At 36.1% G+C, this 16,824-nt stretch overlaps 1 protein-coding gene across 1 annotated transcript in view; it reads left to right on the top strand.

Moving 5' to 3' along the window:
* LOC130895022 (uncharacterized) overlaps window positions 1–16,824 on the top strand; it is a 154,691-nt gene that overhangs the window by 96,441 nt on the left and 41,426 nt on the right. The window contains exons 4-5 of the mRNA XM_057802112.1: window positions 917–1,263; window positions 11,265–11,466. Of these exons, the coding sequence (XP_057658095.1) occupies window positions 933–1,263; window positions 11,265–11,466 (533 nt within the window). The 5' untranslated portion in view covers window positions 917–932. The remainder of the gene's footprint in view (window positions 1–916; window positions 1,264–11,264; window positions 11,467–16,824) is intronic.

The following is a 16,824-nucleotide window of genomic DNA, read 5'->3' as shown; positions in this document are numbered from 1 at the left end:
TTCGACATTCGACATTCGACATTCGACATTCGACATTCGACATTCGACATTCGACATTCGACATTCGACATTCGACATTCGACATTCGACATTCGACATTCGACATTCGACATTCGACATTCGACATTCGACATTCGACATTCGACATTCGACATTCGACATTCGACTTTAGACATTCGACATTCGACATTCGACTTTAGACATTCGACATTCGACATTCGACATTCGACATTCGACATTCGACATTCGACATTCGACATTGGACATTGGACATTCGACATTTGACACTGAGCAATCATTATACGTGGAGTAGTTCAAATATAAACGTGAATTTTTGGATAAAGGCGCGAAACATTTTAGTGTCTTGGATACTGGATCTTAGACTGGTCTGATACGAAGCGTAGACAACAGCTGGGACCGCGTAACCTCACTTTTTAGTGTCCTTTCAGCGATGGCCGATAAGAACGTATCGGTGTCTGTTGCGTGACATCTCCAGAACAGATAAGAGCGTCAGTGTTGTAAAAAAACTTATTTGGAAGACCAAGACGCGATAAGACTGAAGCATTGGACATTGGAGTTGATATTATTGACCATAAAATTAATAAACGACTCGATTAACATAAGATTTCGGCCATATAGGTGTCAAGGCTTCTGCATTCTCTTGCAGAGGTGTGAAAATGCCTTGGATACTTTGGAAAACTGCTGGAAACCAAATAAACAAGACCCAGAAAGAGATGGTATGCGGAGCCAGATCTAATGGAAAGCGGAGTTCCGGTCAGGAGGGCAAATATAAGGAAAAAAAAAGCTCTTGTAGATATAAGGGAGAATGGGGATTTTTTTACAAAGGAATGTTGATATTTCAAGTTGAATGATTTATAATAAGACGATTTATTAACAAATTTTCTTGTTGTTTCAGAATATTCTAGTCTAAAATGTGGTGGATCCTTCAGGCGTGTCTATTTCTCTCGCTCTACGGCTGTTTGAGTCAAACCGTCGACTCCGAAACCGATATCGTTAATTCACCGGAAAATGCGGCGCCGCCTCCACCGTCTCCGCTCGACGATTGTGATCCGGAAATGATCGGATTCGAATTAATAACCGGTAACGTGTTTTCGGCACCCGGATACGTTTTGGATTCCATACCGGGAACGTTAATGTTGACCGATTGTTTAGAAACCTGTCAAGGAAACGAAAGCTGTCAAAGCATCAATTACGAAACGGGATTATGCGTGTTATTCAGTTCGACAGCTGACGCCTTACCCGGTAAGTTCATTTACATCGTACATATATCAATATTAACGTCAATTGGAAACAGAAAATTATCCCAAGCGCATCCCAAAAAACCTCGCCTGCAGTTAGAACGGTCTTTACCTTCTTTGAACCTAGTCCTCCCTCTTCAGTCCATTGTTTTGATTGTTCTTTTGATTTTTGATGTGAAGTGATGGACCCCACGTTTGGCTTTCTAAATTTTCGGTTAATATGCGATCTACCGCACATTTTGAAATGCCTACTATTCAATCGACGATCATCCAGAACCACTTCGTCGATTTTTTTCAACATTTCTGGAGTCGTCGTCATATTTAATCGACCACTGCGCTGTTGGTCTTCGTATATCGTCCAGTCTCGTCTAAACTCTACTACCCAAAATTTTACTGTTGATAACTTAGGAGCAGTATCACCCAGAATAGAATCTAGTTCAGCTTTTACATAAGTTAAGCTGCTTCACTATTCACTATTAAAGGCTGCTAAACAAATACTAAATTACGTGGTTTCTTCAAATGTGTAATTTCTGATACAGTGGTAATTTTGAGGTAACTACCACCATCTTTAGGTCAGGCCAAGTACTTCTGGAACCATCCTCGTAGCACTCAAGCATCCGTGTTATCAGATCCGAGGTCTGGTATAGGCCACAGATAAACTGCTTGATTGTAATCCACGGAGAAATCGATATTTCACATAAACCCGAGGCGAATTTATGAAATTATTGTTTAGTGAGTTGATTATTACAAACTTTTTACGACGTTTCGAATTCCGTGTTGTGTCACTTAAGCATTTGTTAATTTCGACGGTTTCGACGGTTTCGACTGTTTTATGTGAAAAGTAGTACTTGAATCTTCTTCTCCAATTAACCTTATGTCGGATATTTCAAGTATAAGAACAGTTTTGTTTTTCAATTGAACAACTCTCGATAATTGTAAGCAAATATTGATTTCGCATCTACGTTTTTCCATTGTACAGTTAAATTGATTTCTTCGCAATAACGAATACAATTTTTTTTCATTGTAAATTGAACGCGCTCCTTTATGAGAACTATTAATGTCAATAGTTTCGTTTTTATACAAAATATGGTTGAATGTTTTTGTTTCGATTGACGAGATGTAAAAAAAAAAGATTTAAATCACTGGCGTAGTCGGCGTTTTCATCAAGGTACTATATTTAAACAATCGATCGGATTTTCAAGACAGAAAATAATATTTGCGGACGGTTTTTCTTCTGTAGTGATTAGCTCCAAAAACAACCGGCAAAATCTTGTCATAAGGAGGTGGATAGCGACGAAACTCCAACAGAAGATGACACCTTCGGATCTGAAGTTAGTAATTATCCGGAAAAACCGAGGAAGATGGCGTCTTTGATCTTGTAAAAAGGAAAGCAACCCACACCAGGAACAGATGTAGATAAACCACTTCTGTTGTCATTAGTTTAGGAATTAGGGAATTTGGCATGAAAGCTGGCAACGCCGACGACGTAGCTAGTGTCGCGGCCTAGCGCGCATGCACGTACTCATCTAAAATTCCTCAGAAATGTACAACAATCGAAGGAGAGTTATTTTCCATTAAGACAACGCGCATTCCATAATTCGATATACCGCGGCTGTAATTTACGAATTGCATTTGAAAATGGTTCACCATCCACCGTATTCACCAGATCTGGTCCCCCGAGAGAACTTAACCACATATGGAAACTCCTATTTGGAGGAGAAATGCATTTGGAGAGTAAAGACTACAATGGGGAGTGTTTTGATTAGATTCCATTCGAGAAATTTATATCGAAATTGATTCGAATTCTTTTTTTACTTATTTATAATTCGAATCGAAGTGATTTTTAGCGAATTTGTGGTGATTTTTTTCTATATTCGCCGTTCTACAGCCGCCAGTTTCAATCACGAACGATCCAACTACCAGATTCTAATAACTGGGAAACCAGTTGAGGGCTGCAACTATTCCGCATAAAAATATATCGATGTTCGAGTCGACGCCCCTGGTTTTGTCTTTAAGTGAACGTTTGGAGTCTGCTCTTACAGTTGACGTCAAATCAGGGTTATTTTACGAGTACTTCATTTACTTATTCAAGATCGGAAGCCGCAACGGACTTGCCTAGATAGTCATCTTCTTTCTGATATACTTTTCTTACTTTCTGTTTCTACATATTATAGAGAAATCGTCGTGGGAACGAAAAGCTTAGTTTCTATATTTAATTGGTACGAATATCGAAGATGTACAAGACAACGAGTGATGAATAACTGCACAAAGAAAGTGTCAAAAACGTGATGAAACTTATTATAGACTTGAGCAGTTTGGTGCAGAGGTTTCAAAAGTTATTTCGTCTACCAGCCACTTCGACTATCGATTATTTTTTGTTTAAAAACATATTTTTGCAACTAATACCTGTACGGTATCTTCATAATATACAGGGTGTACCAGGACCAGTCAAAATACTTTCGGTACCACCGGAAATCGACTTTAACTTTGTTATTTTATATAGAACACACTGTATATTAATACATTTTTGGAAACTACGTGAAATTTTAGTATACTTGTGTCTAAAAACTTTTTTGGAAAAATGCATACTTTTTGAGTTATTAATTTTTTTATAAAAAATTTTACCCCTGCAGACCCTTTTAAATTATTTTTTTACGAAAATACCCTTAAGAATTTTAGAATGGTTACTATTTGGTTGCCTTAAGCAAGGTCAGACGTGTTTGAATCTATGTTGAAACATTTTTTATTTTATACAGGGTGTCCCACGACCAGTCAAAACTATCTGTATATGGCAAAATACTTTCGGTTCTACCGGAAATCGACTGTAATTTTGTTATTTTATATAGAACACACTGTATATTAATACATTTTTGAAATCTACGTGAAATTTTAGTATACTTGTGTCTAAGAACTTTTTTGGAAAAATGCATACTTTTTGAGTTATTAATTTTTTTATAAAAAATTTTACCCCTGCAGACCCTTTTAAATTATTTTTTTACGAAAATACCCTTAAGAATTTTAGAATGGTTACTATTTGGTTGCCTTAAGCAAGGTCAGACGTATTTGAATCTATGTTGAAACATTTTTTATTTTATACAGGGTGTCCCACTACCAGTCAAAACTATCTGTATATGGCAAAATACTTTCGATTCTACCGGAAATCGACTGTAATTTTGTTATTTTATATAGAACACACTGTATATTAATACATTTTTGAAATCTACGTGAAATTTTAGTATACTTGTGTCTAAGAACTTTTTTGGAAAAATGCATACTTTTTGAGTTATTAATTTTTTTATAAATAATTTTACCCTTGCAGACCCTTTTAAATTATTTTTTTACCCTTGAGAATTTTAGAATGATTTCTATTCGGTTGCTTTTAGCAAGGTCAGATGTATTTGAATTTATGTTAAAAAAATTTTCATTTCATACAGGGTGTGTATAAAAATTAAATATCTTCGTAACCACACTTGTATATCTAAAAATTTACAGAAAACATTTAATATCTAGATAACGGTGTGGTTTAGGTATAGAAATAGTATATGAATTTGCCTTATTTTTCACCCCTGGATGCATTAAAATAGAAAAAACCGGGTGGTTCTATTAAAAAAAATAAGGAAATTTGATATTTATGAAGTTAAACTTTTAACACTTTTTATACACACCCTGTATAAAATGAAAAATTTTTCAACATAAATTCAAATATATCTGACCTTGCTAAAAGCAACCGAATAGAAACCATTCTAAAATTCTCAAGGGTAGAAAAATAATTTAAAAGGGTCTGCAAGGGTCAAATTTTTTATAAAAAAATTAATAACTCAAAAAATATACGTTTTCCGAAGAAAAGTTTCCAGATAAAAGTATACTCAAATTTTACGTAGATTTCAAAAATGTATTAATATACAGGGTGTTACATTAAAAATAACAAAGTTACAGTCGACTTCCGGTACAAACGGAAATCGGCCATCTTCGAAAATATATTAATTGAAAAGATCGTATCCGAAAACCCAAAAGTAGAAATTTTCATGATTCTATTATAAGTATTTTACCATATACTTATAGTTTTAACTCTTCGTGGGACACCCTGTATATTTGAATTACAGAAATCGCTTTCTACACCTACCTCTTCACCTTTAGTTTATTCTGGGCTCCTAATCAGAATTCCGATGCTTACAAGGGGCGTTGTCTTCGGGCTTTGAACGCATTGTTGATTTACGTTTGTATTCTTATCGATCGGACAAACTGTATATAATAAGAATCAACGTCATAACACGTTAACGTATTATTAACGCTTGTTAATTAAGAAGGAATCTCTTCGAATTGCAGAAATGAAGTGTGAAAAATAATAACTTCAATTATACGCTTTAAATTGTCATTCATTACTTGATATCCGACTGTATACCACGTGTAATTAACACGTGTGAACAATTTTCCGCTTCGAGAGCGTTAAAATTGAAGAAAGATCAAAATTAAAACCCCCGCGGATGGAATTAGAATCGAATTTTGAATTGAAAACGGCCGAAACATTCCATTTGAATTCAGTGAAGTTCGAAGACTTTCGGGAAGGTTCGTTATAGAAAAAAGGGTTCTTCGGGGTGATATTGAGCACCAAAAAAAGGCAACGGATTAGACGTGGTGGACACAAACCTAACCTAACCTCTCGTAACTCGACCTAACCTCAACTAGCTCAACCTAACCCAACCAAATCCCTCTATCTAATCGTCTTTATTCATCAATCAATACGGTTGATATTTCAGTTTTCAAATATGACAATACTGATGTCAATATGTCAAATCTGTCATTGTCAACTTCGACGTTTTTAATGCTGAACGTACTCAGAACGTATGGTCGTACGAATGCTATTTGGAACACACTTTTTCTATGGCTTTTGACGTTGATTGACAGTTCTCGTCAGTTTGTTTTTTTTTTTTGAATCTCAAAATTTAAGTAGCAACCTTCGTAACGTTGAACTGCCCTCGTAAATAATTTAATCGGAGAAAAGGAAATTGAAGAAATTTTACATTCTCATTAAAATTAATTGTCTGTGAAAACTGAAATTTTTTCTTCTTTTAATTTAGCACATACATTAAAATATACAGTGGTAATTGTAAAAATTGAGCTGATTTACAGATACCAAGATGTATTTCCATTAAATTTAATGCATGTAAATCGATAATAGAGGTTTATAAATAATTAATTGTCGTAATTTTAAGATTGAGAGCTTTTTATTACAACCAATTACGTTTTTAATAGATTTCTAGCGATTAGTATTTCAATTAGTTTCGTTTTGTTCATTTTCGTCATTATCACCATTTGTTGTATTTTCGACAAGGTAATAGTGACACGTCGAGGTTCAAAAGTCGCGCCTTTTTCGGAGGTGGCCATTAATAAACGCGAACTAACCTCAAAAATCGATAAACGACTCAATTCAATGCGAAAAACTTTTGAAATATGGCAACACCGATGCGAATATGTCAAATCTGACATTACCATCATGAGTTGTTTACAGATATTTGAATCTTGATCGAAATTAAGTTGAATCGTGAAAATATTCGTGCCAGGAGTTTCTGTGACTTATGTGACAGCGCGACGATCAATTTTCTTCGACTTTTGGTGTTGGAGCGTCATATCCAGCCACCGCTAGTTTCGTGGGAGTACTTGAAGCAAATAATCGCCCTTTTAGAGCCATTAGAGCAACGTGGGCTATCGAGAAGACGTAGTCCTTCAGATAGACCCGCCGTGCCCCATTTGACGTTACCCAAAGTCCGATGTCCTTTGAGAAGGTGATCAGACGCTTTGGTTTGAACCCTTTGATGTCGTTAGGCAAGTTGTGAGTACAGGACAACACACACCACAACGTGGTGTGCAGTTTCGACCTCCTCCATGCACCAACGACACTCCGTGATGCCCAAAGTGTGAAGTGGTGGCAGTAACCGATTAGAAGACTGATTTCGTGACTATTTAGCTATTTAGCAACTGTTTGGTGAAAGGTCCATCTAGATGGATGCGTCTCCATCCATCTCTGTCGAGCCCAACCGGGAAAACTGGGTTTTGGTGCCATTGGTGGGTCCGCTTCGTCGTTGCCTCTATTACCCGAGTGACCGGGCACCCAAACGAGCTAGATATTGCAGGTATCACTCGCCAGATTCTAAAAAACTCTCTTAAATTCAAACACTAGCCTAGAGCTTACTTTTTCAACAGTTATAGCTTGTATGGCAGCTCTGATGTCCGACCAGATCTAAATTACGGTGTTTCCGTGTGTTTCGATTGAGTATTGCACATCAGCATTCCATCACAGCGAATACCTCGGCTTTGAAGACGATAGCGAGTTCCCCAAGCGGTGTATTTTGGGGTGTTCCCTCAAACAAACCTGCTATTCCTTCTAGAACCTTCTGCGTACCAAAATTCGATATAGCTGGCTTGGAATCACCATTCCATTGATCACGATCAGTGATGTGTGTCTTCAGACCTTTATTATCAACAGTCGAAGGCTTCTTTTGGTTGCTGCCCATCGAAACGATTGGGCATTCACCTGTTTTTGACAATTGATCCAGTCCACGCCAAGCCAAGAGGTCTTACGCATGGATTCTGTGATACTGAGACCACCAAACGATGGCCTCGGATACAGTGGAGAGTGAAAGACATGGGGTACAGCCAAAGGCCCTTCTGCATGCCCAGAGAGCGCTGGTGGTCTTTTTTTTATTTTATTTTCCACGTGTTGGTGCCGGGTGAGATTTGTATCCAGTTATATCATTATAGCCGAAACTCAGAAATTAAAACTAACGAAAATATCATTAATTTTAGTTGTAAAAATATGTTATAATCAACGGACGATGTGTAAATTAGTGAAATATTTTAGCGGATGATACAAATAAGAAAAAAATGTGAAGAAACTTTTCAGTTTTCTCTTGTATGAACCAAAATTGAAAAAAAAATGATAACATCGAGAAAATCTAACTGAAGCGGTTAATGTCGAGGCACGTACTAAATACTGTTTGTGGCATCTCTGGAATTCAGTCCGCCGATTGAGCAACTTCATTCGTTTTAGTGGTTTTTATGGGTATATTCGGTACAGTGGATAAGTGATTGTTACTAAAGTTCAATAGACAATCGTGCATGGAAAAAAAATGGAAAGAAAAAACTCGCAGTTATTTTATTTAATAAAATATTCGAAAAAAAAAAAACGATAAACAATCTTTTCTTAACGGTATTTCAATTTTTTATGGTCATATATATTAGAAAAAATTCCAGATGAGCGATTTAGTTTCTTATTTATTACGAGGGTGACAGAAAAAGTTCGGGATATTTAATAAAAAGAATTTATTTACATACAAATTGTGAAAATTAATTTTTAGTTCAACATACTAAATGTTTCCGGACTTGATGCTAAATATTCCGGGCTTACGAACGATAAATAGTCCGACGGAGCCGAATCAGGACTATATTGTGGGTGTTCGATCACTATGGAACTACCTTTTTGTGATTTTTTCGGTTTTAGACGCTTATATCACTTACAACATTGAATCGAAGAATTTGCGCTCGTTTGGTGCAATTTTGGACGAGATTTTTCGAAATATACTATGACTGTTGATGAAACATGGATTCTGTATGACCGAAACGATAATCACAACAATGGATATCCACGAATTCTCCAACGAAACCCACAATATTCCAACGAACCTTCCAAACAGACGTAAAATCATAGCCGAGTGTTTTTTGGGACCAAAAAAAGCACGCTGACTAGCGATTTTTGTTTTTTTTTTGACGAAAGCTCTTTCCAGAATTATGCCGGATCGTAGTAAAAGCCCATAGTTTCAACCCCGCACTAATTTTTGCTACAGTTTAGACGCTGATCACTTAGAACATTGTATCGAAAAATTGCGCTCGTTTGGTGTAATTTTGGAGGAGATTTTTCGAAATATACTATGACTGTTGATGAAACATGGATTCTGTATGACCGAAACGATAATCACAACGATGGATATCCACGAATTCTCCAACGAAACCCACAATTTTCAAACGAACCTTCCAAACAGACGTAAAATCATAGCCGAGTGTTTTTTGGGACCGAAAAAGCACGCTGACTAGCGATTTTTGTTTTTTTTGACGAAAGTTCTTTCCAGAATTATGCCGGATCGTAGTAAAAGCCCATAGTTTCAACCCCTCATTAATTTTTGCTACAGTTTAGATGCTGATCACTTAGAACATTGTATCGAAAAATTGCGCTCGTTTGGTGTAATTTTGGAGGAGATTTTTCGAAATATACTATGACTGTTGATGAAACATGGATTCTGTATGACCGAAACGATAATCACAACGATGGATATCCACGAATTCTCCAACGAAACCCACAATTTTCAAACGAACCTTCCAAACAGACGTAAAATCATAGCCGAGTGTTTTTTGGGACCGAAAAAGCACGCTGACTAGCGATTTTTGTTTTTTTTGACGAAAGTTCTTTCCAGAATTATGCCGGATCGTAGTAAAAGCCCATAGTTTCAACCCCGCACTAATTTTTGCTACAGTTTAGACGCTGATCACTTAGAACATTGTATCGAAAAATTGCGCCCGTTTGGTGTAATTTTGGAGGAGATTTTTCGAAATATACTATGACAGTTGATGAGACACGGATTCTGTATGACCGAAACGATAATCACAACAATGGATATCCACGAATTCTCCAACGAAACCCACAATATTCAAACGAACCCTCGAAACAGACGTAAAATCATAGCCGAGTGTATTTTGGGACCAAAAAAAGCACGCTGACTAGCGATTTTTGTTTTTTTTTGACGAAAGTTCTTTCCAGAATTATGCCGAATCATAGTAAAAGCCCATAGTTTCAACCCCGCACTAATTTTTGCTACAGTTTAGACGCTGATCACTTAGAACATTGTATCGAAAAATTTGCGCTTGTTTGGTGCAATTTTGGAGGAGATTTTTCGAAATATACTATGACTGTTGATGAGACACGGATTCTGTATGACCGAAACGATAATCACAACAATGGATATCCACGAATTCTCCAACGAAACCCACAATATTCAAACGAACCCTCGAAACAGACGTAAAATCATAGCCGAGTGTTTTTTGGGACCAAAAAAAGCACGCTGACTAGCGATTTTTGTTTTTTTTGACGAAAGTTCTTTCCAGAATTATGCCGAATCATAGTAAAAGCCCATAGTTTCAACCCCGCACTAATTTTTGCTACAGTTTAGACGCTGATCACTTAGAACATTGTATCGAAAAATTGCGCTCGTTTGGTGTAATTTTGGAGGAGATTTTTCGAAATATACTATGACTGTTGATGAAACATGGATTCTGTATGACCGAAACGATAATCACAACGATGGATATCCACGAATTCTCCAACGAAAGCCACAATATTCAAACGAACCCTCGAAACAGACGTAAAATCATAGCCGAGTGTTTTTTGGGACCAAAAAAAGCACGCTGACTAGCGATTTTTGTTTTTTTTGACGAAAGTTCTTTCCAGAATTATGCCGAATCATAGTAAAAGCCCATAGTTTCAACCCCGCACTAATTTTTGCTACAGTTTAGACGCTGATCACTTAGAACATTGTATCGAAAAATTGCGCTCGTTTGGTGTAATTTTGGAGGAGATTTTTCGAAATATACTATGACAGTTGATGAGACATGGATTCTGTATGACCGAAACGATAATCACAACAATGGATATCCACGAATTCTCCAACAAAACCCACAATATTCAAACGAACCTTCCAAACAGACGTAAAATCATAGCCGAGTGTTTTTTGGGTGTTTTATTCCATATCACCCAACGAATTTGAAGTTTTGAACAATTACCCTACAATCCAGACCTAGCAGCTTAAAGCTTAAAGAAACCACCACGCGCCAATTATTAGTCGCTACAAGTTATAAAGAGCTTACAGCAAAGGTCGTTAACAGATATGACAAAATCTGCTAGAATTGACAACTTATCTTGTAAATTTTTGATGTAAACTAATTTTTATTTTGTTACAGGTGCCTTGACTCGTTCCCAATTTCCGGTATTTACCATTTACGCCCAAAAAAGTTGTCTTGGAGTGAAGCCTTGCGAAAGAGCTTGGTGCATAGATCGCGTCCAAAACCATCGATTAATCGGTTATGTTAATAGTCAGCACGCCGTTGGATCCCGCCAAGAATGTCTCGAATTGTGTTTAGGAGAAAACGAATTTTCTTGCAGGTGAGTCACGCAATATGTATATCAATTTTCCCTCCATATACTTTTTCTATATTTTTTCCATATTATCTAATTCTGCATTGTTTTTTATGGTTGTATCTTTTAACAATAGACTTGAATCAACATCGACTTCGATGGATTGTTAATCGACAAGATCTGACAACAGCGCACGCCCTTATTTCATCTTTTTCGCTTCATTCATAGTCTCTAATCTCCTATAAATATTGGCATGACGAGAAAAATTTTCATTTCTTCACTAGAACCCTCCAATACAAGTTTTCATTCTCCTTACACGTTTTTCTTTCTAATCCTCAACTCCTTCCATCATCTGTTGTGTTTTCTTCCTTCCTGTACTACTCCAAATCATCTTGCATCTTCTTTTCTTCGTTTTACTTCCATATGGTAACTCGAATCGAGTTTCATACTTTTATTTTTATGTCTTCGTCTCTTTTTTTGTCATAATCAATTGATCAGAAGTTATCCGGTTATTTGGTTATAATACTGACGAAAATATTAATAAAATTATAGAAAATTATGACGAAAAATCATAGAAAGTATCAATTAGATGGAAATCTGATGGGTTTTGAACATGAGAAGAAAATATTGTATATAGTGTGAAGAAAATACGGTGGAAACCATATTTTAAAGAAATGAAAGTTGATATTGATAAAACATTTCAAAAGGAAACTGTAGAAATGACGAAAATGGTAAATTTATGGAATGAAAATGCCCCTGAAGGGCTGGTTTCTGTAATAAATCGAATTGAATACAACCCTTGAATATATTCAGCAAGATTTGCCAAGGTGGTTTGAAGATGTGTACTGGAAATCATCTGTCTATTTCTTGGGCTGTTTAATATTTATTTTATCAACAAATATTCTCTGTATTCGAGAAATATTCGAATACTATGTGCACTTGAACGTGAAATTATACAGAATGTTGTCGGAAATAGTTTAGATTATAATATTGAATCAATTTATAATGGTCGGGAATTGTAAAATTAACTGTATGTTTAATGATCACACTATAGTATGCAAATTATGTTGATGCGGTTTTAAGTAGTTTCTATGAGGAATGTTGATAGTAATTATGTTGGAATTATAGTTTCTTTTCACCTTTTTACTACACTTTATTCAACTTATTCTTATAAACTTGGTAAATAATATTTTCGTCAAAACTACATGATATTTCGCGTGAATTATGGTGTTTATATCTTTTAAACTGTAAACTTTTAACTCACATTAAACAAATTTTGTGTTTAAAAAGACATTTCTCGTATAAAATATTTCAACTGGCGCAGTCAGTAGGATATTTTGGAGAAATTTCAAACTTAAAAAGATGAAAAAAATCAATAAACAATTCAAAAAACAACACCTTTGACGGTGTCGTTTTAACTTAAGTAGAGAGGATTTAGGTCGAGTTATTTTGCTCACACTATATAAAAATATCTGCGTCGGCATTTAACGATAAGATTCTCAGATTCATTCTGTTTGTAATTTTGAAACTTTTAACTCACATTAAACAAATTTTGTGTTTAAAAAGACATTTCTCTTACAAAATATCTTAACTGGCGCAGTCAGTAGGATATTTTGGAGACAGTTCAAACTTAAAAAGATGAAAAAAATCAATAAACAATTCAAAAAACAACACTTTTGACGGTGTCGTTTTAACTTAAGTGGGGAGGATTTAGATCGAGTTATTTTGCTCACACTATATAAAAATATCTGTGTCAGTATTTAACGATAAGATTCTCAGATTCATTCTGTTTGTAATTTTGAAATTTTTAACTCACATTAAACAAATTTTGTGTTTAAAAAGATATTTCTCGTACAAAATATTTCAACTGGCGCAGTCAGTAGGATATTTTGGAGACATTTCAAACTTAAGAAGAATCGTGAGACGCCAAATGTCAACGATTGTCAGCTGTTTAGTCTATACTCTCGAACGCACTGCCTACAATGTCTATATACAAATCAGTGTAGCCGTAGCCTTCGTTTGTATACAAGATGTTTTTGTTATACACCCTAAAAGTTTTAACATGCGAAAAGTTTATGTACAAAACAAAAAGAAGAAGCCCTAAGTTGGAAGTTCTTAGAACCGTTTTTTGTATTCGTACTAAAAGGAACAAGCTTTAAGTCTGTTGGTTGAAAGTCACGTGGTCGAATTAGCTGAAACAGCTTCACAAAAACATCTAAATCTGTACAAGGCTTATGTTCGTCCATATCGCTCGCACATTTGGAGCTCGTTTCTCAAACGTACTCTGAAGATGCTCGACTCGATTCAGAAGAGACTCATAGGCGATTCGTGAAGACGTGTTCGCCTGCAGACGCTGGGTACGTCAATTAATCGAGACTCCTTTCTTCGGAGAAGTTCAATATCTACAGGCATCTGGACACCACTCGAAACTTATTGACCAGAAAGACATTTGGTAAATACAATACGAGACAATTTGTTAATATGCTAATTGAAAATAATCGAAAACTTCTTGAAATAAAATTCTTACTGTATATTTTCAATTTACTTAGCATCTGTTAATTTTTTTTTGTTTACGTATGTTTTGTACAATTAACTTAACAGTAGTTTTATGTATCATATGCTCGATAGAGTTCATTCACTAGTTACGGCAACACCGCGTGTTTTGTCAAAACAATTTCTAGTTCTGTGATTGTTCGATGAACTCATTTTTTCCTTACGGGCATCAAATTTTTACTTAAAGACATTTTTTGACTCTAAAAAATATATGTTAACGTGTTAAGTCGAATTAAATAATCTACAAAACTTAGTGGATTATAATTATCAACCGCGTGATGTCTTAAGCCCCTTTCACATGCTCGTCGAACAGTGGCGAACAACAAACAGCGAACACGTACGTGTGGATGGGTGTTCGTCGATGTTCGCCCGTTTGTACCCAACGTGTGAATGGGACTTTAAAGGCACTAAACAAACTGCGACGAAATATTCGTCTGTGCGAATAGTGAGATCACCTTTAGTGTTGTCGGCGGCCATCACATCTCCGCTTAAAATGGTCCAATTGACAGCTGTGTATTCCTGAAACGAAAATATCTTAACTGGCGCAGTCATTAGGATATTTTGGAGACATTTCATACTAAGGAAGATGGAAAAAGCCAATCAACAACCCCAACAAAACAACCCATTTTGACTTGCTCGTCGGGTATACGCGTTTTCAGTATGAATAACCGCGCTTCAAGTGTACGAACGCGCATCCCGAAACTATATTTAAGAAATTTCAACAACAATTTCCTAATTCGCAGCTACCAACTCATTCAACCGTGCGAAAGACTTACCGGAAATTCTTAAAAACGGGCTCTGTTGTCGACGCGCCAAAGTTATCTGGAACGATCCAGCACTCGTGAGCATCCGTCACGTTTATGCAGTGACAGTTACCGTTTTTTGAATCCCTTTTGTTATTTTTCTATGGAAATCTCTTTAGAACAAAAGTTATAACGCTCGTATCTCGAAATTAGATTCACGCACGTTATTTTCGTCGAGCCCGGTTGAATAAATTGTATCGAAAAGGCGAACGAACTCGCATAAAGCATCCAAATGACCGACACTCGACGTTAACTAAGTACTTGTAATAAACTATATGAAGTTCATGGTTTCCGCGATACAGAAACATCTTCTCGCTCATTCTCTTTCCACTCATATATGTTATTATTACGATGTTGTGAACGTTCTCTCTCAATATCTAAAAAAAAAACAAAAACTCATACCCGGGCAATATATTTTTCTAATCGACTTTAGTTTCCTATATCTAGAGGGCGAAATTGCAGTATCGTTAATCATTTAAAATGTTTTCTTCTAGATTCGATACGATAAATATATGGTTTCTGTGTGTAAATTGAACGTTACATCCTATATAAACAACGCGTTCGATTTTGCTGATTTTCAGATATTCATCTACACGTCCACGTTGACGTATATCTATTCGATTCACTAGAAATAAGGCTAATTGATGATTAATTGGATTATACTGAGAATTGGATTGTCCCTGGGGTCTTATAGAAACATATTTCAGTTGAAATACTGATATTTCAGTACTTTTTGTGACATTCATTGTCTTGAAATGCTTTCCACTGTGCCAAAAACCCTGTACCAAATTCCCCGTACCAAAATCCCTGTACCAAAATCCCTGTACCAAAAATTCCTGTACCAAAATCCCTTTACCAAAATCCCTGTACCAAAATCCTTGTATCACAATCCCTGTACCAAAATTCCTGTACGAAAATCCCTGTACCAAAATCCCTGTACCAAAATCCCTGTACCAAAATTCCTGTACCAAAATCCCTGTACCAAAATCCCTGTATCACAATCCCTATAGGAAAATCCCCGTACCAAAATCCCTGTACCAAAATCCCTGTATCACAATCCCTGTAGGAAAATCCCCGTACCAAAATCCCTGTACCAAAATTCCTGTACCAAATTCCCTATACCAAAATCCCTGTACCAAAATCCTTGTATCACAATCCCTGTACCAAAATTCCTGTATCACAATCCCTGTAGAAAAATCCCCGTATCAAAAATCTCTGTACCAAAAATTTCTGTACCAAAAATTCCTGTACCAAAAGATCTATACCAAAATCCCTGTACCAAAATCCCTAAACCAAAAACTCTGTACCAAAAATTCCTGTATCACAATCCCTGTAGGAAAATCCCCGTACCAAAAATCTCTGTACCAAAAATTCCTGTACTAAAATTCCTGTACCAAAAGTTCTATACCAAAATCCCTAAACCAAAAATTCCTGTACCAAAATCCCGGTACCAAAATTCCTGTACCAAAACTTCTGTACCAAAATCCCTGTATCAAAAATCTCTGTACCAAAATCCCTGTACCGAAATCCCTAAACCAAAAATTCCTGTACCAAAAGTTCCTGTACCAAAATCCCGGTACCAAAATTCCTGTACCAAAACTTCTGTACCAAAATCCCTGTATCAAAAATCTCTGTACCAAAATCCCTGTACCAAAATCCCTAAACCAAAAATTCCTGTACCAAAGCCCCTGAACCAAAATCCCTGTACCAAAATCCCTAAACCAAAAATTCCTGTACCAAAATTCCTGTACCAAAATTCCTGTACCAAAATCCCTGTACCAAAATCCCTAAACCAAAAATTCCTGTACCAAAATTCCTGTACCATAATCCCTGTACTAAAAGTTCTATACCAAAATCCCTGTACCAAAATCCTTATACCAAAACCTTGACTGAGTTTATGAGACTATCTCTTAGTATCTTAAATGTACCTTAAAATATCAGGTTCTTAATCCCAATCAGAGATACTCGTGATAGAATAAATAAACTTGCAGGGTTTGTTTGATCTAAAAATGGATCAAAGCTGAGGAAA

Source organism: Diorhabda carinulata, chromosome 6 (genome assembly GCF_026250575.1).
Source record: "Diorhabda carinulata isolate Delta chromosome 6, icDioCari1.1, whole genome shotgun sequence".
Classification (NCBI taxonomy): Eukaryota; Metazoa; Arthropoda; class Insecta; order Coleoptera; family Chrysomelidae; genus Diorhabda; species Diorhabda carinulata.
This window is presented reverse-complemented; position numbering and strand designations above follow the sequence as displayed.